The 27485-nt window shown below is 38.7% G+C and overlaps 1 protein-coding gene across 1 annotated transcript; it reads left to right on the top strand.

The window, feature by feature from the left end:
• The first annotated feature begins 1348 nt into the window (after positions 1-1348).
• LOC125887249 (aminopeptidase Ey-like) lies at positions 1349-26661 on the top strand. Its single transcript, XM_049573928.1, has 23 exons — positions 1349-1641; positions 4938-5035; positions 7197-7313; positions 9948-10134; positions 10251-10393; positions 12664-12800; positions 14529-14655; positions 14979-15133; positions 15215-15328; positions 15454-15597; positions 15849-15914; positions 16047-16112; positions 18075-18247; positions 18447-18526; positions 18754-18884; positions 19061-19116; positions 21011-21158; positions 21392-21483; positions 22974-23084; positions 23168-23335; positions 24741-24881; positions 25963-26044; positions 26126-26661. The coding sequence occupies exons 1-23, from the start codon at positions 1499-1501 to the stop codon at positions 26279-26281; spliced, it is 2835 nt and encodes a 944-aa protein (XP_049429885.1). The 5' UTR covers positions 1349-1498; the 3' UTR covers positions 26282-26661.
• Positions 26662-27485: the final 824 nt, after the last annotated feature.

The raw sequence follows: 27485 nt of genomic DNA, 5'->3' as shown, positions 1-27485 counted from the left end.
TTTATTGTTGAAACTTATTTATTTATGAATAATAAAGTTTGTAGTTTAATAAGGTGAATTTTAGCAACAGCAATAAGCTAAGACACTGTTAATTAGAAAGTACTTGTCTGTAGACATCGGGACTTTATTGTCGTCTCATTTGAGGACACTAGGACTTTGTTATTGTTGACAATGTTTAGTTTTTTATACTCATCAGATCCTACTAATCCCAAATCAAAACTGAAAATGCATAACAAACAAAAGTTCGGGTCTCAGGAGGATATATTTTCTCCACTGCGGACATCTGGATCTTATCAGAGAAACAAGGTGAGTTATGGTGAGCAGTACCTGGGCTCGCCTCCTGCATGCCCCCTCAACACTAAAGGACATCCTGTCAGCCAAAGAAAGTGATGGCTGAAAATGAACGAACCAATCTTTTTGAACGACTCTCGTTAGTTAGGCCTACTGATATGTAACAGGTCATCCCTTCGAATGTTTGACACTTGCACGCTTGTTGTTATTGTAGGGTACAGCTCATGCTGCCTGCGATGTTGAGTCAATGAGAAGCGATGGAATTGGACTTGAGTCCAGACAGTGCCTCCTCATGTTTGAAGTAGACTGGTTTATGCAAATGTTGACTTTTGTGTATGTTCATCGTATTAGACTACACTGGAATAAAAGCAAGATATAGTATCAAAATGAAAATAACATTCAGTCTGGGAAACACTTTATAGTAACGATTAGTTATAAGTAATTTATATGCCCTTAGTTAATAATGAACTAATCATCAACAAAACATTTTGTTAATATTCATTATTAATCAATGGCTTATAAATTACTTATGAGTGATCGTTATTATAAAGTGTTACCAATTATTGTTACTGAGAAGAATTCCAGTACTGTTTACGATACAGATTACCATTAAGAAACCTGTCCATGAATGAAGCTGCTTCCTTGAATGTATGACAATCCAGAACACCTCACAGTATGCACTGTAAGTTTTCTGAACAGTCACTTTAACAGAACTAAAGATTTGACCTATAAACACTGTGAGACACAGATTCACATGTGTCATACACATGCGAATTCTCAGCTGACAGCAGTGCAGTGTTCTGTGACTGATAATGTGAACTTCCACTAAAACGTTATTGTCGGTAATTCATCACTCTTATCTCTCACTTCTGAGCCAACTGTTATCAACAGTTTCTACTTCCACCATTCCCATGCTGTCCTAATATATCATCCATTGATTGCAAATGGTGAGAGCACTCGACTGAGAGAGATAATGGAAGGGAGTGGGGGTGGGGTTGGTGTCAGCAGTTAAAACCTGACATTCACTTTTGTGTGCCATTCTGTGTGTGATCTTAGACTCAGCGAACCAGACTTAGTTTTAATCAGACTTTTTAACATTTGCTATCTAGTAGCAATTTAGGGGTGCACTAAAGGGTGAAGAAGTAGTTTTAGTCAACAGTTCTCCTCTCAGTGATTCAGTTTCAACTTCTGTGCTGTTTATTAGGCCATGGGGAAATGCTGCAAAGTCAGCAAGCTGTGCATACTGTTTGTGGTCTTAGCCCTGATCTCCATAGCAACCATTGTCACGTTGTGGACTATTGCCCTGACAGGAGGAGATGATATTGATGACGTCACAGCTCCTTGGGACAGGTAAGACACTGGTCTGACAAAGAGTCTGACACTTCTGTGTCTTTGAAGGATGATAATACATAACACAAACATTGCTGACATTAAAAGTAAAGTAAAAGTGCAGACATATGCATTGTGCATCACAGGATGGTGAATAATGGTGCAATACAACATGAATGGGATAAGCTTTGATCAATAAATCTTGGGCTATCTCTAATGCTGGTTGATTTTTTATTTGTAAAGACTGAAAGCAAAATTGGCTGAACTTCAGCTTCGCTAAAAGCTTTTTGTCGTTAGCATTAGTATTTCTTCATGGCTAAAAGTGAAACAACAAAAGTAACTTAATGGATAAGTGAAACGACATCACTGTGACTATTGTTCTAAGGTTCACCTATTTAAAACAAATGCAGGGTAATCTAATGTTCTTGTTGAACCTTTTTAGATAGGTGCGGGTACCCTAACTGACCTATGCAGAGGTGGTTTATCTTGTTTGTCTATTGATGGACAGTAAGAAGATACATACAAGCATACGTCCTGCTTAGACTTGCAGTAAAAGGATATTTTTGCATATTGTTGCATAAGATGTACATGTATCTCACTATATTAATGTAACCTCAAACAACAAGTTGAAGGTGACGACTCGCCCCACAAGGCTGTAGGCCACATAGGAGTCGTGAAATGTCAACTTGTTGTGTTATTAGGTGCCAGAATAGAAGGAGTCATGGCTCAAAACTTAAATTTTATCGCATACCAGCCGCCACTGCCCGTCAACAAAAAGAAGGACAACTATGGTTAAATGCGATAACATGAAAGGACTGGACAGAGGCGATCATCAAAAATGCTCACATGTGCAGCATACACATCATCAAAAACCATCTCTCAGTAGAGGAGGAGGTCCGCGACACCACCTATCCCCCACCTACAATGCTGTCCTTTCATCCTTGCCCAGGAGATTTAACAGCTTAACCTCTGAAAAACAATAGTCGTTCACAAATGGCCTCATGTGACTCTAACGACTCCAACAACCACCGCTGCAGCAGGAGTTTCAACAACCGTTGGAGCACTAATGAACCAATGACGTCACTGGCCTTGTGAAGACTTCCTGAGAGGTTAAGTGCCTGGGTTTTTCCACACCAGTTTGTCAGACTAGTTTCAGCCTAGTCAGACAAGCATGAACTGATGAAGCCTCTTGGATAAGAGGTGAAACGTCTTCTAAGACAAAACTAAGTCCAGTTGTATTCGATTCAATTGCCTTGAGATAACTATGACCTGGATAAATGAGAATATCCATAGGCATCATAACAGGTTAGGGAAAAAGTATTTACCGTAGGGATGAATAACGTTATGTATATTAAGGGTTATCATGTCCACCCAATCAGAAACTGGGGAGGTAAAAGATTATTGGATTTCTCCATAATGATAACTTTTTAGCACATTAGCTAATGTTAACTTTAATAGACAAACCAGAGGAAACTGTTCAAGTGTCATCCCCCTTTGTAAGATTGACATAGTAATCAACCACATTGGTCAGTGTTGTGGTTCTGGAGAGTGAGTGAGCTGATGGTGGTGCATTTATAAATTCAGTCTGATGCTCTACACTAAAATGAAACTAAGCAAGTAAAGTTACTGTGGTTGGGTTTAGGGAAAGAAACATGGTGAGGTCGTACCTTAATATAACTTGAAGCTAAGTCAGAGTTCACACGGTTCTGAGCACAGGTCTCTTGGGTAAAGTCTTGGGAGAAAGTCCTGTGCCTTATGGGGACTGCTTCCTTCTTTACTCCCGTCATCGCATTGGTCATGTGATCGCAGCCTTCAAAAATATGTGGGTTATGCATGAATTACTGGCTCATGATTATGTGGGATATGTACAAAATTTGGTGCATTACAAACAGTTTATGAGAGCAGCCTGAGTATATGCCATGTGTAACTACAATAAGATGTCTTTGTATTGCAGTTACTGCACAAGGTTATTCATTTTCAACAAAAATATGATGAAACACTCTTTGTTGATTAGACCACACTCAACCTAATCACCAGAAATAATGTTGGCATTGTACATTTCTGCAAACCAGGGATACGTTACATTTGCATAATATTATGTGACAGATATGTTAAAATATGCTTTAGCAATACTATGATTAACATGTGGTTAGGATTAGGTACAAAAATCATTCGGTTGTTTTGGCTTGAAATGACCTAGTTTTAGGGGCACAGTCCCTGATGGAAAAGCAGCAGCGTCTTGGTGAAAAAAACAGCTGCTTTTTGTGCCACTATCCCTGCAAGAAATGCAGCATTGCCACGGAAAAAAACATGTTTCCTTGGCACTATCCCGTGCTAGAGAAACAGCGATGGGTTGCTACAGAACACCTACTTTTGGTGCCTAAAAAGCCAATAGAAACACAGCAATGACTCACACCACCACCTCCCAAAGACAAAGTCAGCTCATGTGTCACCTTTGAAACATTGATGCGATACGTATGAAACATGCAGATGTAACATATTCATGATTTGCAGTCTGGTGACTGGGCTGTTTAACTAAAGTGTGATCTCTAAAAATTGTAGAGAAAAAAATGGGCTTATAAAAAGAATGTAAATAGTAATATGAGAAAAGCGTTTGAGGGAATGTAACATATTTCAGTACAACTGTCTCACTGTGGCTGCTTGATGAGGCAGTTTATGATGTGATGGCGAACTTAATCACTTACAGTTACATTTACTGATAATATGAAGAGCGTACTTTTTAAAATAATTCTCTCCTCTTACGCATGTAAAAAATAAATCAAGGTTAAGGTTCAGTTTTAATTTTAATGGTACATTTTTTTAAATGTTATAATGACATTCAGAAACAGACTGTTCTTACCAGAAGAACATCATAATTCGTCATTTGTTCAAACACCTGAAACAACCTGTGCTCACACTATCTTTACAAGCGTCATCTTATGGTTGTATGAATTATAACGGTGCTTGTCAGTTGCAAAGGTGGAAGTTGTATGATGTTTTAGCACAAAGCAAATGACTTGGACTTCTCAGACTACAGTTTGCTTCCCACATCCTGCCAGCAGTCAGTGTTGTCTACCTTAGCTTTTCCCTGTTTTACTCATGAACACAATGTCTGTAAGTAAAACCCTAGTTGAACCCTAGCTTGATTTGGAAGGCAATGACAAATGAAATACAGTATTTTGTTAATTAGGTTGGGGAACTTTTTTTGTAGCAGATGATAATACAATTTTGTATTATAATAAGATAATAAGTGCTAAATGAAGTAAAGTAAACATAATTTCATTCAGTTTGGTGATCTTAGTGTTTATTCCCCTCAGCTATCGCCTCCCCACTGATTTGGTCCCTGATTACTACAACATCACCCTGTGGCCTCGTCTCAGCCGTGACCCAAACACTGGCCTCTACATTTTTACAGGTAATTAACGGTGCTTCTTAATTACAGGACATCTTGTGGCTGAATTTCTTTTGAGGTCTATTGGTGTTCTTTTACAATTAGAAGCAGTCATTCAGAGGTGAGCAATTGGTGTTCTGAGTGTGGGCCCGTTGCAGGTTGCCAGGTCCAGGAATTGTGTCCAGCCTCTGTTTCACAATTTTATGAGAGACAACGTTTTTAATAATGTTATAGTTTAGTTTGTTTTTCCAATGAAACCTGTTCCTGGGGTTTTCTGTCAATATGTTATATGATAAATTATCCTAATATGACAAGCACAATTTGAACATCTCAATATTTTAACAAAGATAAAGCAAAAGTATTTGATAGCATTAAACAAAAGATCTAACATGCATCATATTGGGCCATACTGACCCCCTGACCCCTAAGGGTTGTAATACACAGGGTTACATCTGTCAAACTATACATGCTGAAAAGTATGACAGGTATTATAAATATAAAATTAAAAATCATTCTGTGTTGTTGAGTTGCAGTGCTGGACCTAGCACATTCTGTGGTCAACCCTCAACCATTTTATTTACTGATACACCTCACATCCCTCATCTTCTACACTGTCGGTAAATAATTTGATTCATCAAATAGTAACCACTGTGTTTTCTCAAATAAAGGCCAGTAGTCAAACAGGAGCTAGGTCTCAAGTAATGGCCTGGAGCGTGGTCACCACAAACAGATAAATGCCAGCCACAAATCCAGGCTGAGTGAAAAAACAAGCGTGGATAAACTTCTGGTGCCTGTGTGATGTGCACGTCAACTAAGCATAAAATACATTTCAATCAATCAGAGTTCAACATATAAGCATGGTATTTTCAACACTTGCTCTGGATTCCTCATTTAATGTCTTATGGTCAGATTGTAGTCACTGGGTGTATGTGTGTTAATGCCCTGTCCAAACTGAAATTATTAGTTGCCACAAGATGGAGACAGCTAAATTTGAAGTAGAGTGTGGATATGTGGCCCTAACACGAGTCTAAACCTGGCCCAGCCAGGGTTTGAACAAATATTAACAGATGATGTTCGGGTTGGGTTCGCCCTACTTGGTGAAAAATAAATAAAAATGATGGACCTGTTGTCTTTGAGCTACTTCCTCTTCAGTACTTGTGTTGTTGTTTGTTTGTTTTTTGGTGTTGTTGTTGTTGTTTTTTTTGTTGTCTTTTTTTGCAATTAATAATCAAGGTTGAAAGTGGAACAAAGCTGTTTAATCACCACTCACATCATATGATAAAGTTAAATGTTAATCAAGAGCACCAAAGTCCAATCATAAGCACTGTGTGCTGAATTACATTATCACTGTGTGATTTAAAGTTTAAAATCTACTGAACAGATAAAAACAAAGTAACACTGAAAACCCAAAACCTTGAAAACCAAATCCTCGTAATAATTAATGTGACAACAAAGCCAGATAACTAATGTAACTTAAAGATATCTGTCAGATAGCCTCAAACAAAAAGACTGACGTTCTCTGGACCCAGAGCAGGATCATGACAGCTACAAATTTATTTACTCAGAGTTTAGTTTCAATCAGAGACTGTTAGGATGCAGTGTATTATTGTATCATTCTCTATTTAGAAGAAAAAAACACTTTGATGATGAAATCTTCTCAGTCTTACAAAAAGCTGGATTCTTTTCACACTTTCATTGAAATAAGTTGCATATAATATATTTGAGGATGACAAAATTACACATTTATCAATCAATAAAGAAAAAATACTGAAATTCACATTTTGATAAAGTAATATATATTTACACAAATGCTGACATTAATACAGAAATAAGAAATGAAATACCTAATTGAATGACTGAACGCATAGATGTAGGTAATTAACATAGCAACATAGCTATATAAATAAATAATGATTTAAAAAAATACATTTCTGTAAATGTACATAATTTATTTCTGTATTTTAAAATTTCTACTTTTACTCATCTCTGGATTTCTACATTTATACTCCAACTATTTTCTGCATCAACACTTCATTATCTAGTCTTAATTTATGGATTTTATGTGTTTATATGTTATTGCATTATTAATTATAACAATCTACCTTTTTTACCTCCTAGTTTTTCTAACTGTAGGCAAGATGCATTATTTATAATGAATGTCTTTGCTATTTCCACGCATTTCCAGGCCGATCCACTGTGGAGTTTAAGTGTGTGAAGGAAACAGATCTGATCCTGATTCACTCCAACAAACTCAACTACACCACACTTGATGACACACACACTGCCAGGCTCATCGCCTCAGGTACGTGCTGTGCCCTGTGCAGGGGCGTTGCTAGGAGTTGAAAACATCTGGGGCTTTAGCCCTGAAGTGGGAACAATTCTTTACCCGCGGGTTCGGGGTTTTCTCCCCCGAGAAAATTTTGAATAATTCCACGTGATTTTAATATATTTTGACAAAGAATGAGCACTTGCCTTCTATTATTAGGTCGCCCAAATTGTTGGTTAAAATGTGTTAAACCTGAAAGTCCCCCAACTGGGGGACTTTGAGAACGACTTTGCAAACAGTGTGAAACAATGCACTGATCATGAAGAATATGCTGCACATCAAATTAGACAGCAGAACCTGGGCTACAAGGCTGTATAAACCCTTTTTACATGTCCCAAACACAGCTCAAACAACAACTAAATAAATAACAACAAATCAAAGTCCATACCCACTTGTCATATTTTGGGTTCTACCGCAACGCCATGTTATGCAAAACACACACCATTCATCGCAAATGAAAGCTGAGACACTGCTTTTTCCACACATACAGTATGCGCCAAAGCACTCTACACCAAAGCATCAGAGAGCTAGAGGCCAAAGAACAACAACAGAAATCGTTTTGCTGAGCTATAGCTGTAAAATTTCTCTTATCGTTGTTGTTTTGTCATGAATTCGGCCACATGGTACGTTCCGCTGCAAAAATGATCACATTCAGCAGTTGGCATCTCCCCCACAACAGTGTTCTGCTGACTCTGATTGGCTTACAGTGCTGTCAATCTTGTGTTGGTGGGTATAGCGTCATTCCATTGGCTCTAACGAATCGATTGAAGTGCCAATCACTGACATTGACCAATCCGTTGCGGAGATACGAGCCTCCAAAGCACAGAAGAGTAAATTTGCGTAGAACATGGCACTCTTAAATACTTGATTCTGATTAGTCAATCAACACAATTCTGCGGTGTTTATTTCTTGAGGTATCACCGCTGCTCTGCTGCTCCATTGCTAGGGACGCCATAGCAACGGCCTTAGACTGAGGAGCATCAAAATCAGTTGATTAGTCCACACAGGCCAAATAGGATCGGAGTGGGAAAATGCAGCATTTTCAAGACATCACTTTTAACAGGACAAAATGCTTGATGTTTGGCTAAAAATGACATGTCCCCAGCAAAAAAAAAAAAAGAAAGCAAGAGAAAATCGCAGGGCCGTCAGGAACAAACCGGCACAAACAACTAGAAGAAGTAAGAAGTAAGCCATGTTCTAAGCAGGATAATGGAACATGACTGGGAATGGACGCTGCGGGTCGGGGTTCCATTCTCCTGTTGGGGGTTATTTTTTAATAGTCACCAGCTCACTATACATTATCCCTTACTTCACATTGCCTCACCTGTGTCTCGTTATCTTTCCCTTTACCAGAGTTTTTAGAGTGTGTCTTGTTTTCTCTCAGTGCCCCTTTGTCTTAGCTCCTTGTGTTTCTCATGTTTCAGCCTCTTGTTTCCCAGCGTCCTTATCTTTTTTTTTTGGATTTAGCCTGTTGATTGACTCAGCCTCTGCCTCATCTCTATTGGGTTTGTTTGCCTTCACTGATGTCCTGTGTACAGAAGCAGCCTTTTGACCAGTAAAGACTGTTACTTTACCTGAACTGTCCCCATAGTCGTGTGTTTGAGTCCTCTCTCACCTGGTTCACCAGTTATTACAAGTACCAGAAGTCAAAGCCTATTGATGATTAAACATACACAGGCCACAGCCACACACATCAAGCTAGGTACTCCGTTCTTCAATTACAAATGCAGCAGAGCAAAAGTCTCTTTCACTGGCTGCACTCAATGCTGGGATGGCGAAAACATTCCGTGCAATCACTGACTGGTAAGGGAACATTTTAGCGTGCTCCACCACCATAAAACCTCAATAGGATTCTACTTAGGGTTTTTGAACTCAGTGTAGGCTGCTACCTAATGCCTGGGCGACAAAGTTTAAACGCTGGAGTCCTCCACGTCAGTGACGAATATGATGACGGGGTCAAAGATTTAACTTTTGTCTGAGACTTTCAAAATGAAATGAACTGCAGCTCGGTCATAGTGATTATGTGAATTTATATATACATATATTTACCGTTACACTGCCTTTTGCGGATCACCTGTTGGGCGAGTACCCAATCTGATGAAGAACTTTGGCTCAGAGCAATGCGGATTCCATCCTGGCCATGGAATAGTGGTCTGGCTCTTTACTCTTACATGGTTGCTAGGGCAGTCACACCAGTTTGCCCATCTGGGTCAAGAGTGCGTTATTGACTGAAAAGCTTTGGAGTTCAAGTATCTCAGGGTTTTGTTGACAAGTGGGGGTAAAATACAGCGTGAGCGAATTGGTGCAGGTGTACCAGTCTGTTATGGTGAAAAGGGAGCAGAGCCAGAAAGCAAATCCTTTAAGCTTTGTTCCAACCCTCACCTATGGTCATGAGCTTTAGGTAGAGACTGAAAGACTGAGGTACAAGAAGCCTACATGAGTTTCCTCTATAGGGTGGGGAGCTCCGGCATTTGGAGGGAGCTTGTAATAAAAAATGTTGTTGCTTTTATATTTGACAAATTTTCACCAAAAACATTGTCTTTCCAATTATTTTTCAACTGGAGAACTTGTCACCCCCCGCCCCCCATCATTTTTATTTTTCTTCATCAGGTGGTGGGTCTGCTCCCAGTATTAAGTCCTCCTGGTTGCAGCTTAAGACCCAGTATCTGGTTATCCAGCTGAATGGTAAATTAAGTCAAGGACAGAAGTATCAGCTGTACACTGAGGTCACTGGAGAACTAGCTGATGACTTGGAGGGCTTTTACCGGAGTGAATATGAAGAAGATGGAGTTCGAAAGTAAGCTCTCTACTCTTTATCCCACAATATCTCTTAGATTTGTTTCGATGAGCTTAATTTATAAAACTACATTGTGTTAATAAGCACTGTGTTCAGATTATTTTTCTCATTCCCAGGATTGTCGCCACCTCTCAGATGCATCCAACTCATGCCAGAAAGACCTTCCCTTGTTTTGATGAGCCGGCTATGAAAGCTGTTTTCTATATTACTCTCATCCACCCCGCTGGAACTGTAGCCCTGTCCAATGGCATGGAAAGAGGTCAGTGCAGTCTGCATGTATCAATACAGAGTTGTCTTTGCATAAATGTACAGTTAGAGTATCGATCATTATCTTGCATGCAAACAGATATGTAGTAATTTACTTACTTCACAGAGATTTTGAAGAGCATCATCATCATATGTTGCGATGAGAGCTTGTACCTTGTCCAATCTGCCCCAAATTTCATATGTTTTATAAGGCTCCAGGCCTGAGGCCATCAAAAACACAAAGTGGGTGTCATGGTGATTGTGCCACCTACTGGCAACAGGAAGTAAGACTTGTTAGAAAATTATCTTTTGATTTACATGAAATTTACACAGTGTGATCTACAACTGATTTACAGCAACATGAACAACCTGATCTCACAGAAATACGTGAAAGGACCACAACCTCTTAACACCGCATTCCTTGGTGGCAGCACGTAATGGGTTAAAATTACCTGCCGGTACCACGGAAACAATGCCAATGTAAAGTCAATTAGGATCCTTTGTCGTGGTGGACACACGGATTCCCTGATTCAACAACGTCACGTCAACGTCGTTTTCCTCAATGATATCTTTAACATTGTCAAGGCCATAAAATAAAATAAAATAAATGCATTTTGCCAGCTTTTGATAGCGTAGGACCATAAGAGCATTGTACGGTGGGTAGATGTGGCGCATTCAGCTACTGTTTTGTATCGTCTGCCGTCTGTGGGCTTCATTCCATTTCAAATTGCCGCCGGTCTGCCGCAACCCGAATCCAAACGCCACTATCTCTGTTAAGAAAAGAAAAGAAAGAAAGAAAGAAAGAAAGAAAGAAAGAAAGAAGGTGTGTGTGTGTGTGTGTGTGTGTGCATCAAATCTTGTACCATGGCAATATATACAGGATGAAGACGGGATGATCAAACTGGACTTTACATTTCACATCCCTCATATAATCTCTGCACTTGTCACTTTCATATTATTTTATCAAACTGAACCTAAGTTTGTGCATTGCATTCAACTTCCACTGTTACATAATTTAATTATTTATGCACATTGTTGCTCTTGTCACCATCATATATTTCATAAACTTCATTTCTTTGTCCATAGCACAGACCATATTTCCTTTGTACAGTCAATTTATTCAATTTATTTACTTTATGCTGATAAAATATGGAGTTAGATTTGTGTCTTTATTACATGCGAGAAAATAAATGATATGAGAGAAAAAAAATATTTGAGAGAAAAAGTTTTCACACTGATAGCAAAAAATAATAATATTTGAGACTAAAAAAAGTTTTGAGAGAAAGTATTTTGTCATAGAATATAAAAATACTTTTTTTTACTCTCAAATATTATTTTTTTGCTATCAGTGTGAAAACATTTTCTCTCTCTCTCTCTCTGGTGCGCATTTTCACACTGATAGCAAAAAAATAATATTTGAGAGTAAAACAGTTTTTTGAGAGAGATTTTTTTTTTCTCGGAAATCATTTTTTAAATCTCAAATTTTTTTTTATATTCTATGACAAAATACTTTCTCTCAAAACTTTTTTTAGTCTCAAATATTATTATTTTTTGCTATCAGTGTGAAAACTTTTTCTCTCAAACATTTTTTTTTCTCTTATATCATTTATTTTCTCGCATGTAATAAAGACAAAAATCTAACTCCATATAAATCCATCATGATGGATGAATGATTCAGTTAAATTCGACTCCCAAGATGATCCTCACCCAGCTGTCAATTCGATTGAGACTGGCCAATGGAACATGGCCCCGTCCATGACATTATTTTCACAGTAAAAGCAAAATCCTGACACCAGAGCAAAGACTTGAAAAATGATATTGTTTGATGATAAATGTTTTGAGAGAAACTTTTTTTTGAGAGAGAGAAAATGTTTTCACACTGATAGCAAAAAATAATATTTGAGAGTAAAAATTTTTAGTCTCAAATATTATTATTTTTTGCTATCAGTGTGAAAACATTTTCTCTCAAATATTTTTTTCTCTCATATCATTTATTTTCTCGCATGTAATAAAGACACAAATTTAACTCCATAATAAAAGTACATTAAATCCTTGAGAGAAGCAAGGGAAGCACTGAGTTTGTCTTTTTTTCCACTTCCTCTCTGCCCTCTTGCATTGCCTAAACAGACATATACAACTTAACTTAAATACTTATAACCATATTTATTTTGATATTTCTAATTTATTCTAATCTGTTTTCCAAAAAAGGAAATGTGTTACATGAATTAACATCCCATTGCTTATTGTTTAGAGTCTGTTTGCATGTGTGTTTGTGTCTTCCAGATATTGTTAACAACACTATTGATGGAGTAGCTGTGACACAAACCACGTTTGAGCCCACCAAGAAAATGTCCACCTATCTGCTGGCCATTGTCATCTCTGACTACATACACCTCAATGCTACACAAGGAGATACTCTGGTAACTCTTTATATTTCATTTTAATCACTCCAAAACTGGGGCTCACAATGACACTTAGTATTTAAATAGACTCACAGCAGAAAATAGGACCTTCTACTCTGAAGTGCTGTAGTGCAATCTCACTAGTTGCTGTAACAGGGCTTTCATTACTGTTATGAACCACACCTGTGTTCTTTTGCTATGTCTAGTCAAAATGTCTACTGTTTAAAAAGGTTTATAAATCTGATTCATTTGGTTAAAAAAAGAACAAAAACATTGGTAAGATTATCAAGATTGAGTTTAGCAAGATTTATTCATGTTGCAAAACGGTGTATGTTAAGTGCAAGTTGGCCAGATGTCTGACGGGGTGTAAGATAAAAACTGATGACACTCAAAAAGAAAACATGTCAGTCGAGCCCTAAATATGAACAAGCCCATCTTGTTCAAAAGTTTGCCCTTTTCTTTTATTCATGGAGGTTGTAGTTCAATCCTGTATTTTTACTAGAAACTAAACAGAAACATGGGTGAAAAGAAACATGCAGACATCACAAACTAACAGACATACAGCAACCTGGGGCAGGATAACAGTCTAGTATAAATGCAATTATAAAAATCAAAGGGGGTTTATCTTCTCAGGAGCATGAATGTGCTCAGCAAAGTTGTATTTGTGTGTGTATAATGTTGATATATTGGCTGATGTAAAGTTAGAGGAAAGGTCAAGAGAGCCACCAGATTAGTACTTCTGATGACCACGAGTGTAAAGACCAAATTTCAATTTAACGTCACTCTGGCCTCCTGTAGTTGTTGGCATATTTTGCTCTGAAACAAATTGGACATACCAGACAGACAGTGGACAATTACTGTCAACCTTACGACTCAGTAAGGTATCATGTTGTTTCTTGAGGTTAACAACAGAGAGAGACTTTGATGATTTAAGATGCATCTTCATTAAGTATAGACGAATGAAGATAGATCTAATCCCCTGGACTCTAGACACTGGTGCTGGAGGTTAAGTTAACTCAGCAGAAAGAAGATGAAACCTCTCTGTTGAATCTTCTGGATCATCTTGAGGGATAATGTTGTAATGTGGAGGGAGTGCGTTGTGCAATTGTGGGTCTGAAAGGCAGAGTGACAGAGACTCAGTGATATTTAAAGAGTAGTGTCCGAGGACTGACTGGCTATGGGACTGTGGGCGGAAAGATCATCGGCCAGATTTGATGACATCAGAATTGTGAAAGGCATCTTGACGGTATAGGAAATTGGAAGTGCCCGAGAAGACTGGCAATGTTAGAAAGAAAAAGTGGGATGAATATCTTCCTTACTGAACTTCTGCCAAAGCCTCATATTCACAGAACCCAAGGTGACATCTTGATTCATCTGATCAACAGTCTAAGACACAAGGGTAGTCAGTTCATGATTATATTAAACAGAAAAGCAGGAAAACCTCAAATTTGAGGACTTAGTATGTTAACTTTGGAAATGACTTGAATGACTATGATTATCAAAGATATTGTCGATTATCGTTTGTTCAGCAAATGTTTGATTTGACTAACCGTGTTAGTATAATGACAATCTAACACACACATAAAGCATTTGGGTTTGGTTTACTGAGTTTGTACTTTTTACTACATTGTTTCTACAAATGTGTTTACTTTAAAGGTTTTTTACATTTATGAAAATATCTGCACTTCAGTGTTTTAGAACTTTCATGTATGACAGCACTAATAAGAGTTTGCTGTTGTGTATAAGATCCGTATCTGGGCTCGCAGGACGGCCATTGAGCAGGGACAGGGAAACTACGCCCTCAATGTGACTGGACCCGTACTGGACTTCTTCCAGCTGTACTACAACATCTCCTACCCTCTGAACAAGTCAGGTTAGTCTGCTTTAAGAATCTTCTCTTTAGGGCCAAAGAGGGAATTTACTGCACACATCAGTGTTTCCCCACATTTGCCATGATTTTTTGCCAGTTGTGGTTTAGAGTGAAATGTTTTAGTAACTATTAGATCGAATTTTGCCAAACATGCATGCCTGACACTGCAACCTGCTCTAGAGAGAGGTTAAAGATGTTGGTAGATACCTCTCTGGTTGTTGTTCTGCACAGTGTAAAGTATAGATGTACCAGATTTTTTGAACTGTGGGGTGTATTACCGTGACCTGAGCTCAGTTCCTTTCCTTTATTAAACCTGCTCCCTGCAGATCAAATAGCTCTGCCAGACTTCTATTTTGGTGCCATGGAGAATTGGGGTTTGGTGACATACAGAGAGACCAACCTTCTCTATGACCCTGTGACCTCCTCCAACAGAAATAAAGAGACCACTGCCACCATCATTGCTCATGAACTAGCACACATGGTGAATATATGTTTCACATTTAATTTTTAAGTCTATTGATTGATTTATTCAACAAATGGACTGATGTCATCTCCTGTGCAGTGGTTCGGTAACCTGGTGACTCTGCGCTGGTGGAATGAGGTCTGGCTGAACGAGGGCTTTGCTACATATGTTTCCTACCTGGGAGCAGACCATGCTGAGCCTTCATGGGATGTGGTGAGAACACAGTGTTTCATGCATTTGGCCTTGACATTTGCTGCCCTCTTAACAATACATTTCTATTATCAACTTTGCACAGCATATGATATCTTAATATATTTCTGTCTGTCTGTTTGCTCCAGAAAGACTTGATAATACTTGATGACGTCCACAGGGTGTTTGCAGTCGATGCTTTGACCTCCTCTCATCCACTGTCTTCTAAAGAAGACAGTATAATTCTACCAGGCCAGATCACTGAGCAGTTCGATGCCATCTCATACAGCAAGGTACACACACACATCAGCAGAATAATCTTATATCAAGCATTACAGCATGAACACATGTACTTTCTCTTTCACAGGGTGCAGCTAAGGCCAGAAAACTTAAACTTTGAACTTTAAAAACAGAAATTTCCTTTTACTGGTATTGTTCAACACAGTATATTTTGTGCTATACAATAGAAAATGTAATTATTGCTCTTGTAAACTGATTGGTTGATAAACTGATTCCTTGCCTCTGTGTGTTTGTGGGTCCTCAGGGTGCAGCAGTGCTGAGGATGCTGTCTGATTTCCTCTCAGAGCCGGTGTTTGTCCAGGGGCTCAGTGTATGTTTATTTTTGCTGGCATTATAACATAACATGCGGTGTTGAGCTAAAACCTGTAGAGATAAATTTTTGTATCTCCCATCACCCTCGTTCAGAAGGTTGAAATTGACTGTGTCTGTCTTTTGTCTTCAGATGTACCTCAAAGACTTTGCTTATAGCAACACTGTAGGGGATGATTTGTGGCACCATCTACAAATGGTAAGCTGGAATTCTTTTTTTTTTTTTTCAAAAATGTTATGATGATAAGATTAGCCTTTAGTGTCTACCTTAGGAGAAATTTCTCTTCTGCATTTCAGAGAAACAGGCGCTATAAGAGCACACAGCTTCTCCATATACAAACAAGAGATTAGAAGTTTATTACAAGTTTACGTATTTTTACCAGCTGCGACGTCACGACAGCTGGTATCATTGTCAACCCATGAGTTTGTGTTTGTGTGTGTCATCATAATGTCATGTGTCATCATGTGTTGATATGTCTGTCTGTCTGTCTGTGAACAGATTTTTAAATGTTTCAGTTCAAAGATGGGGTCCAAGCAAAGGGGTAGGAAGTAGGGAAAGGGCCATTGGCCCCTCACTTCATGCCCCTGGCTCATGAAAATTTACAGGTGTGTAGCTATATATCAGATATATAGATATCAAAATGAAGGGCAGATTCAAAGATGGGTATGACCAAAACAAGAGGTAGGAAGGAGGGTAGGAATTAGGGAAAGGGACCATTGCCCCTTGATGAGGGGAGCTCATGTGTTTGGGCATGACCAAAACTTGCCATGACTACGCTCTCTGATTCTACATTCCTCCTTCTAACATTTACTACACCTGTGGTTATCAGGCTGGTTGCAAAATCGAACTTTCATCAAGATGACTTCTGTTTGTGTCCTGTGTAAAACTGAAGGTTGATGTTGTTTTAACATACTATTATGTAATTTACGCAAGATTGCTGCACACTGATGTCACTCATGTAACATATTTAGATCACATAGATCACATTACATAACAAACATATTTCTTTCAACCCAAAACTTGATCTTTGTAAACTTAACCAATTAGTTATGCTGCCTAAACCCAGCCATGACCGTTCACATATTAACCACATGTTCCAATGTGCTTCAGGTGTGCATTATACAAGGGGCAACCTCTGGGGCTGAACAATGAAACTGACACAAAAGTGTCAAAAATTGTGGTTCTCTGAATGGCCACTTGAGCCTGGCTCCTGAAGCCAGTCAATCCCCATAGACCCCCATGTTTAAATGCCCAACATAACAGCAGAAATAAACATGTTTACAGCTTGGTACACAAAACAGTTTTGGTCTCCATAGCTAATTTTCCCGTTCATGACAACTCAACAGGGGGGATTTTTATATAACTCACCTGTTTACATTTTATGAAGGCTAAAAGGTACACATAATTAAGGTGGGCTTCTTTGAGTGACAGGCTGTATGCTGATAGTTTAATGGTTAATGGACCTGCGCCTTTCTAGTCATGCAATCACTTGAAGCGCTTTTGCACTACAAGTCACATTCACCCATTCACACACATTCATACACTGGTTGCTGAGGCTACCATAAGGTGCCACCTGCTACTTTTGAACACACTCACACACCGATGGAACAGCCATCGGGAGCAATTTGGGCAATTTCGACATGCAAACTGCAATTTGGGGCTCAGTATCAGTCGACATGCAAACTGGAGGAACCGGGAAGACTGATCTTTCGATTAGTGGACGACCCGCTCTACCTCTGAGCCACAGCCTGACTGCTCGCTCCTCAACAGTGCCACCCTCCTGGCCAAATATGGTCACTTCTGGCCGCAAACTGATAAGTGATGTCATAGCAGCTACATCCATTATTATATACAGCGTATGGCATCACATAGATACACAGAAAGGTGTTCACCTATTGCTGCTTTTTCAGGGGATGAAGGGAGCTCATGTGTTTGGTCATTACCAAAACTTGCCCTGACTAAACTGTGTGTTCCTTTTCAATATTTACCACACCTGCAGTCACCGAGATTGCATAAATATTGTGTTATATTATGTTCCTGGTGACCTTTTTCGTACCATAATAGTATGAATTCACATACCATAAGTGTTGAAAAGTTTGACACTTTAAGATTTTTGTTTGCTTGTTTTTAAATAGATGCTTTCTGTACCTTTGTCAACAGGCAGTGAAAGCCAATAATGTTTCACTTCCTTATCCAGTTGATGACATCATGAATCGCTGGGTGCTTCAGATGGGTTTCCCTGTAGTTACCATAGATACTAGCACAGGAAAGGTATCCCAGAAGCACTTTCTCCTGGATCCAGAGTCTAACGTCACAGTCGAATCACCCTACAAGTATGCAACACTCCAGCACTCTTCTGCATAATGTCCACAGGGTTTACTTCACTTTAAATCATTCAAACTCAAATTATTATTGTTAAAACCAGAATGCATAAATGTTGTTAAACAGCTGGTTTGATGTTTGTGGCAATAATTAGAAATGTTTACCCCCCACCTAAACTTTTTAAAAAGTTTAATGCATTAACTCCTGTAGGTATGAGTGGCTGATTCCTGTTAAGTGGATGAAGGTCGGTGAGGTCCAAAGAGACATCTGGTGGCTGATGGAAAAAGAAGGTGTTCAATAATATGGTTATAATATATAATGTTAATAAAACTTCAGTAGAATCACAGTAAATGTAAAACTGTTAAACACCTGTCTGCAGTTTGCTAAATATCTTTCTTGCAAGATTTTGTTTGCTATGCTTTACATCAAATTAGTTTAACTATATATTTAAGTTTTTGTTTTTTTTTTAATTTTAAGATATTTAATGTTTTACTTCATCTCTGTTTTTTTTTCTCAGGTGTAAACCTGGAGATGAGGTCAAGTGGATTTTGGGTTCTGGCTAACATTAATGTGACTGGATATTACCGGGTGAACTATGACCTGGGAAACTGGGAACGCCTCTTCACTCAACTTAATTCAGACCACCAGGTACATAATTAGGCTTTGACATGTTTCAGGTTTTAGTATCTGATGGATGCCGGATCTTGGTTGTTCATGCGTTCTTTGTTTTCATTTTCTCTCACATTACATTTTGAGTATTTGCACAATGTATAACACATATTTGTATTTCATATCCTGTTTGACACATAAAATCTGTTGTGCAGGCTATACCAGTGATAAACAGAGCCCAGCTTGTGGATGATGCTTTCAATTTAGCCAGGTATGTTAGTTCAGCTGCTTGTATTTTTTATTTTTATTTTTGTAGTTTTCATCACATTTCCATACTTGGTTTCATCACTGTCTATAAGGTAGAACCCAAGGAAAACCAAGAAACATACTTCTTTCTATACGTTACCTTGGCGATTAACAGAAAAGGCCTACTATTAGTATACTTGCCCTACAAAGGAAATATCAGAATCAGAATCAGAATAAACTTTATTGTCCTCAAGGAGGAAATTTATCTTGGATATTTAGTACCTATCGGCTGCAAACACATTCAATTTACAAACATACAATTTACATACATACAGGAACATGAACAGACTACACATTACTGTGGTGTCTGGATTAACCATCAGATTGCACTGAACTTTCACAAATAATATTGCACACAGAATAAAAGTGACTTGTGCACGATTTACACAAGGATAAAGAGAAAAGGATAAGAAAGTTGAGAGTACTGTGAAAAAGGTAGCTCACCTTTAAAATCAGTGGCTTTAAAGGTTATTAGATGGTGCTAGATGAAAGGTCACTGGGTCAGTTAAATCAAACACGTTGATCCAATGCCAGTAGGGGTCAAAACCAAGGCCCAGTTGTTAAGAAATACTCTCATCAGATTTCGGCTATAGTATTGGATCATTTTCAATCAATCACTTATTCATTCATTTGTCCCATGGAAGTCAAACTTGCTTTATCTAAAATGAAATATGATCCTATCAGCTCACTTAACTTGTGCACTGTCATTTAGTCCTTTTTTACGTTTTCTTACGTTGTTGGCTGCTGTTTTAAAAGTGTCCATGTATCAGGATGGTTCGGGTAATCCATGGTTGACATTCGGCTACCTATTAAGCATTTCAGCGCAGTAAAGTAAGAAAAATAAAATGAAAGAAGATAAAATGAAATAAAATAAAGGATTTGCCCCCGTTAAAAAAATCCCCAAATGGCTGTCAATATCAAACAAGAAATGACTTTGTTTTTACTTTTTTTTTGCACTTTGTATTAAGTGCAATTACTCAGTCAGTAGTAGTTTCCAACAATTGCATCGTCCATCTGTTTTTTGTCTCTTTCAAATAAAAACACTTAAAGCAACCCCACACTGGCTATTCTACCTGTTGCACTTTACATAGCTATTAGCCTACACTGTGATGCATAGTCTCATTTAGAGTACTGGTTATCCAGATTTGGTAATCTTGAAAAGTCTGTATCTGATTCAGGGTGATCCATTCCAGTGCTGCTTTAAGAACAGCACAAAGGTAAAAATAGATTAGCTGATCCAGGATAGAAAAACATCTGATCATTTGATCCAGATTAAATTTCAAGTAGCACAGGCAAACAAATCTGATAAAGGGCAGGCCAGGGAATACAGAACAGACATGCTTGGCAATAAGGTAAACAGAAGTCTGGAAAGCTAGGCAATGAACACTGGACAAGACTTGTGGGCGATATGTACCCACAGCTCTCAAAAAAAAAAAAAACAACTTTATGTAAAATAGAAGGGCACTAGGAGAGTGCACACCTCTGCCAAGGCCAAATGTCCTATCTCACAATGTTGAAGGTGCAATAAACAACATTCACAATATTACTGTAGCAGCCAATTACTATTATTAATGTGCTCACTGGCTAGTTAATCACCGCTGCTGTGCACTGTGCACTACCCAGGCTGGCCATGCACAGGAGAATGGTGCACGTACAGGACAGTGTGAGCACCCCTTGTGCTCTGTGAGCTCTGTTGCCATTGTTAGTACTGTTAGTGCCATTAGCACCACTAATAACGTAATCCTGACTCATGGTGGCGGAATATCCTTGTTGTGTGCCAGCTCCTCTTCTTCATCTTGGAGACTGATATCCCAGCTTCTTATTCTATAATGTTAGATGTGCATCTCTTCTCTCTGCAGGGCTCAGATGGTCTCCACCTCTCTTGCTCTGAGGACGACCCTCTATCTGTCTGTGGAGACAGAATACATGCCCTGGCAGTCTGCTCTGGATAATCTTGGATATTACTACCTTATGCTAGACCGAACTGAAGTCTATCAGCCTATGCAGGTACACCACATTATCTGTGTATGTCTGTGACAAAGATGTTTCAGAGTTTGGTAATGTAGGATTTTAGTACTTCAAAGCAAAGCACTTTTTGGATCCTTCATAAAGCTCACTTACTATGTTCAGACAACCATGGTTAATCTTTATGCATCAAGACGGCCATCAGAAGGCTAAGTAGGTTTTACAGATAAACCAAAATCTTATACTCACATCTCTGTAATACTTACTACTACTAGGATTACATGAGGAAACTGGTGACTCCCCTCTTCCTGTACTTCAAAAACATGACATCAGACTGGACCCATGTTCCCGACAGACACACTGATCAGTGAGTATACTCAACTGGCTACAAAATATAAATAGACATGTGTATACTGTATGTACATATTGTTAACTATCCTTTAAGGTCAAGCTCATTAAAATAAAGCACTAATGGCTAATGGTCAATGCTGCTGATTTGGGATATGAGACTGTGCCTATACTAGCTCCTGTTGGTACCTGAATGGACACACAAAGTGTTCTTGAAATACTGCGTTCATGAGAATGAGAATGAGACGGATGGACAACCCGAAAACATAATGCCTCCAGCATGTCCAAGCACAGATATGATAGTAATATTACACTGGGCCTAAAACAATTATTGTGAACTAATGTGCAGTTCTTTTTATTTCTATAATATATTTATGAACAATTTTATGGATTATATTGTTTTGTTACCCACCTGGATAGGATGCTTATCCATGTACTATTTGTTGTATACATAATACATTACCTACAACATTGTTTAAGCAACAGTATTTTTTCTGTTCACCTAAATTAAAACTGTCCAGTAGTCTTCAATAAGGTTTAGTGTCAAAGAAGGAACTAGAAAAATTCAATGTAATAATAGTAGCTTAATTCAGCAGCTTTCATGCAAACATGTACAGTAACCGAAAGTACCTTATTAAACAGAGTGTTAGGACAAAAACAAAACTCAGAATAAACAACAATATGTAAAAATAAAAAAAACAAACAAGAGTTAAAGAGCTGACTAGGTTGAATTATTTCAAATTAAAGACAGATTGTCACTGTGAGTATATTAACATGCTGTTGTTAGCATTAAGCTCTAAGCCCATCCTAACAGGTCTGCTGGAATGGCTGCTAGACCTTAGTCTTTTTATCCATCTTTTTTATCCTGCCTAACATAAACAGTAATATTTATCTTTATGCTGATTAATGATGTAGCCCAGAGGGAGCATGCATAAAGATAACAGGGTAGGGCCCAGAATGCTTCCTTGAGGAACACCATAATCAGAAATCAGTATCAATGTTTGCAACACAAAATCACCTAAACAACGAAAAAAAATTCTTCCTGATAAACATAAGTGAAACCAGTCAAGCACAACACCAAAAAAGATCCGCCCAAATAAAAATGCAATGTTAATCTGTAGTATCCAAATGCAGCAAAACAAGCAACATATAGCTTATTTAAACATCACGTTACTGGTTCAAAACTTAGCCACACATAATTCTGAAGGAATCCTAACCAAAGGAGATTGTAGGGGTGGATGGACAAGCTGGACAAGAAGGAGCTGGACATCAACTGTGGGGACATTTATGTGATGCTTGTCTTAACCGCTGTTACACCCTGAAGTGAAATTAATTTAACATTCAATGCAAACTGTTCCTTCTTCATCCATTCAATTGGACCTGGTAGGGGACGTATTTTTACTACACACTTTGGTCATACTTGACAACTTTATGTCTTTATGTATATCATAAAATGGTTGCAAAATGTAGCAACTTATCTTGTTTTAACTTTTTGGTCTCTTCCTCCAGGTATAACCAAGTGAATGCCATACGTATGGCCTGCAGGACTGATGTAACAGAATGCCAGAACCTGACCACCACATGGTTCAAACAATGGATGGAGAACCCCCAACACAATATGTTGGTCTATTTTCTATATCATTTGATCATGCTCCACATTTATTTCAAGTTAATCAACCACTTAACCCCAACTGTCTTGTCAGGATCAATCCCAACTTGCGTTCAGCAGTGTACTGCAGTGCCATGGCAGCAGGTGATGAGGCAGAGTGGGAGTTTGGCTGGTCACAGTTCAAGAAGGCTACTGTAGCCAGCGAGGCCAGCAAACTCATGTCTGCACTGGCCTGTACCAACAAGACACAGCTGCTGGAAAGGTGTGTATCCTTCCATCCCTTACAAAGATGAGTAGGGTAATGTTGTGATGGCTATGCCTAGGCCTTTCTGTGACTTCTGTTGACGTATTCGAATGCACCAGTTTTTCTGGTGCTACATGCAAGACTGGAGCACAGTCTGTACCTCTCCACCTTTCGTAGCATGTCTCGCTTTTTTTGCCTGTCCTTTTTCTTGGTTTTCATTTCCTTTCCTGGTTCATGAAATGAACTCAGTTCACAGTCCCTTAGCCCATGTTAGCACTGCTACAGTTCGCACCCACCACCTCCAAATGGCACCTAAGCTAAGCAATGTACTGCTGTAGCGGGGGCAGCAGCAAAATGTATTTTAGCCACCTAGGAAAAGCCCCACCTAAAAATATCAACATCAGTTCTCCATCTATGCTCTTGTTAAAGCCACCAGTCTCCATTGACAAAAACAATCATTTTAGCTGCTGAACACAGGAGCTGCTGTTCTAACACTGCTTCAGTCAGTTAGTGTTAGTTAGCAGTGGGAGAACAGCGGCGATTGTGTTCAGCAACATTAAATCATTGTTTTTCTCACTGGAGTCTGGCTTTGAAGAAAACAATATGACTGCCTCATTTTTCAGTTGAAAATCACTGTCTGACATCAAGGTAAAGCATATAAATACTCTCACTATGGCATACAATTAAACTGCTATTGATTTTTAGGTGGCTAAAATATGTTTCATTGCTGACATGGTTCCCATCAGTACATTGCTTAGTTTCTGTGTCGGACTCCAGCCTGTTTCTCCAAAGTGGGAGCTGTGCCACCTGACGTCTACTGTAGGTAATACTCTGAGTATGGATAAGAACCCCATACAACCCCACTTAAAAAAAAACAAACCATCCCTTTAATGGCTGTTTGTCACCTACAGTAGTTTAGCAACTAGCGTTGAGACTAGTTACCATGTCACCAAGCTTCTGATCCCCACCTATTTTGCCTGGATGAGTGAATGTCATTGCCACACTATAGCACCCCACTTTTCCAAATGATCAGCTGAAATTAAGTGGCCAAACGCAGAACTTGAAACAAGTGGCATTAAAGCAGAAAGGTAACCAGGGTCGGCAGAGAGCAGCAAATCATTGGGCACTTAAATTAGTGCAGTTTCAGTGCTATGTACGCCAGGTTTCATTGTTTTATTTGTTGTTTATAAAAGAAATAAATTAATTCGAAATGTTTTTCTCTTTCCCGGAACCTTAAATTTTAAAATGGACACTTTGAAATAGTCCTAAAATCATAAAAACTAATGGACTGAGGGTGGGCTTTTTCAGTAAAGGCTGGACTATTGACTGTTTAAAACTAGATGGGAATGTACCAGTGGACAGAAAACAGATCATAATGGGAAGAATGCATCTGTCATGCCAGTCTCTTCTGTCTGTCTCACAGGTATCTGTCTTATACCTTAAACTCAACTATGATCCGTAAGCAGGATGCCACCTCTGTCATCACATCTGTCGCCAGCAACATAGTGGGACAGAGTCTGGCATGGGACTTTGTCAGGGAGCATTGGGAATACATGTTCACACAGTGAGTATGACACTCATAAAGATGAATGGGTGAGTTTGTGTGTATATGTAAGTAAAGAGAGAGGCAACATTGTAGTTTTAGCTTAAACGAGGTATTAGACTCTACCTTAGTATTTTAATGCAAATAATATGATGTATCAAAGTAAAGTAAATTTTATTCTTTTTTTTAATAATGAAAAAGGTCTTCAATTTGTTTAAGGTTATTTGTTGAAGAAGACTGCATAATAAATGCAGAAGGAAATATATTGTCTACAGAGGGAGATAAACTGGGTGGATGGATGGGTCAGCGATACACCAACATTTTGAGAATACTCAAAGAGAGCTTTTGACTCAGCCTAAAAACTTAGCAAGGAGTCCTAGCTTAAGAGTGACTTTAGAGTAACTCTAAGCAAGGGTGGACAGACACTTTGACTTAGGGAGGAGGTGTGGCTGACCCACTTGCCAGGTATGACACATTCTTTTAAAAGATGTGATTGGTTGTCCTTTTGTTTGCCTGCAAGGTGAGGACACCCGATGGAAAAGAAATGAACTGCATCACAGTATGAGACTCAAAGTGTTGTAGTTGTTTACGGATGGAAGGTCATCACTGCTGCACTGTTGCATTTTCTATTTGCCAAATATCCTAGTATTGTGATCATGTCATCATTTATGGTATTACAGCATGTGAGAGCATCTCTAATGAGATCAACCACATTCTCCCTGAAAAAAAAAAGCACCCAAACAAACCTAGCCGGCAGGCAGACATTGTATGCATAGAAAATGTGTCACATATTGATGTAATCAAGTTATGCAAGTGAAGGTAGGAATGCAAATAAGGTGTTTCAGGTAGCTGAGGAGCTGTGTCTCTGTGGGGAGAGAGCTCCCCTTGGCATGGACTTTGGGCTTTTTTTCTTGGCATCGTATTCCCAGTTAAGCTTAGCATGTATGATATTGCCAAGAAATTAGACTAAATTTAAACTAAAACTATTCAACTAAATTATAAAATAGTTTTCCACCTTCTGCTCCCCCACAGTTTATGGTCATCTCTTTAGCTACAGGTGATTATCTCCCAACCATGAGGCTGGCTTGTTTTTGTTTGTCAGATATGGTGTGGGCTCTTTCTCCTTTGCCTCTTTGATCAGTGGGGTCACTGCAAGGTTCTCTACACCTGCTGAACTGCAACAGGTATGTACTCATTGAGTAATTTCTAGTTAACTTAAAAATGTCAAACTGTTGTCTGAACTGTTTGTTATGTTCCTCTGCAAGCTGGAGGAGTTTGTGGAGAAGCACGGAGCAGCAGAGTTTGGATCTGCCACACTGGCTGTGAAGCAGGCGTTGGAGAGGACAAGAGCTAACATCAAATGGCTGCAGCAGAACAAACAGGGGATCTGGGACTGGTTCAACAGTCAAACTGGACATTAGCTGAGAAAGGCACAATGAAAACACAGTCACTCATAAGAGCCACCAGAGTTTAGAGGAACTGGGTAGAACATAAAGACATAAAGATAAAACACTCTAAAGACCAAACAGAGTACATTTCAGCTTAACAAAGCTACTTCTTTAAATTGGGAAATTTGGACTAACCTGGTTTGTATGAGGGAGAAAAACTCTTAACTATTAACACATTGGCATGCCATTTGCATAGTAACATTTAACATTATTCTATATAATGTATTTAAGGTTTTCGCTTGTCAACTTCTTGTGTGTAACGTTTGCCATGAAATCCTCGAGAACCTGATCTGTTGAAATGTCGTTTTAACAATGAATAAAATGTGACTTAAAAACAAATGTAACCCAGTTGGAAATCCTAGACATATTTTTACCTGTATATAAGCAACACAAGCTTACTGGGCTGTGCAGCTGTCAGTTGTTGCAACAATAATATATCTCAATGAAATCATCATGCTCTGTATCAGTGGTTCCTAACTGGTGGGTCAAGGTCCAAAAGTGGGTTGCAGGTCCATTCTGAATGGACAGCAAGTGACGCTAATGTGTCAAAACAAAAACAAAAAAAAAAACACTGTATTTTGAAGTACATAGCACAGAGCTTTTATTTTGAAGTGCTGTTTCCTGGTGAAGAGTACCTATAGCTACTTAACAGAGACAGCAAACTTGCTCGATGACATGGCCAAACTCAAGTATGACGCTAACTACTGTGTGGACCTTGAACTAATGACTTAGGAGAAATCTGGACCCTGTGGCTGGGGAACCACTGCTCTGTATCAACATCGGTAAGTTAGTTTTTCTGTCAGATATAATAGAATAAATCAAGGACTCCTTTGTTTATACAGTAGAATTGGAAACTAGGAAATTCGGAAAAACAATGCGGGCTCAAAGGAACAGTTCACCCAAAAATCTAAATTACATATTTTTCCTCTCCTGTGAGCAGTTTCATATAGGCACTATTTCCTGTTACTGCACAGAAGGAAGTGTGCTGTTCTCCATACCTTATGACGTCAAGATAACGTTTGCACGAGAAAAACTGGAAGATGCTGGAGTTTGTTTACTTAAAAACACAACTTAAAACTAACAAAATATCAACGTCATGTGTTGTCAGTATTCTACGGCAACTGACATTGGCATTGTCCTTTAATTTGTCCAATAATTTTGTCCAATAATTTTGGTA

Source organism: Epinephelus fuscoguttatus, linkage group LG4, assembly GCF_011397635.1.
Source record: "Epinephelus fuscoguttatus linkage group LG4, E.fuscoguttatus.final_Chr_v1".
NCBI lineage: Eukaryota > Metazoa > Chordata > Actinopteri > Perciformes > Serranidae > Epinephelus > Epinephelus fuscoguttatus.
The sequence above is the reverse complement of the archived record's forward strand: the minus strand, read 5'-3'. Positions and strand labels throughout refer to the sequence as shown.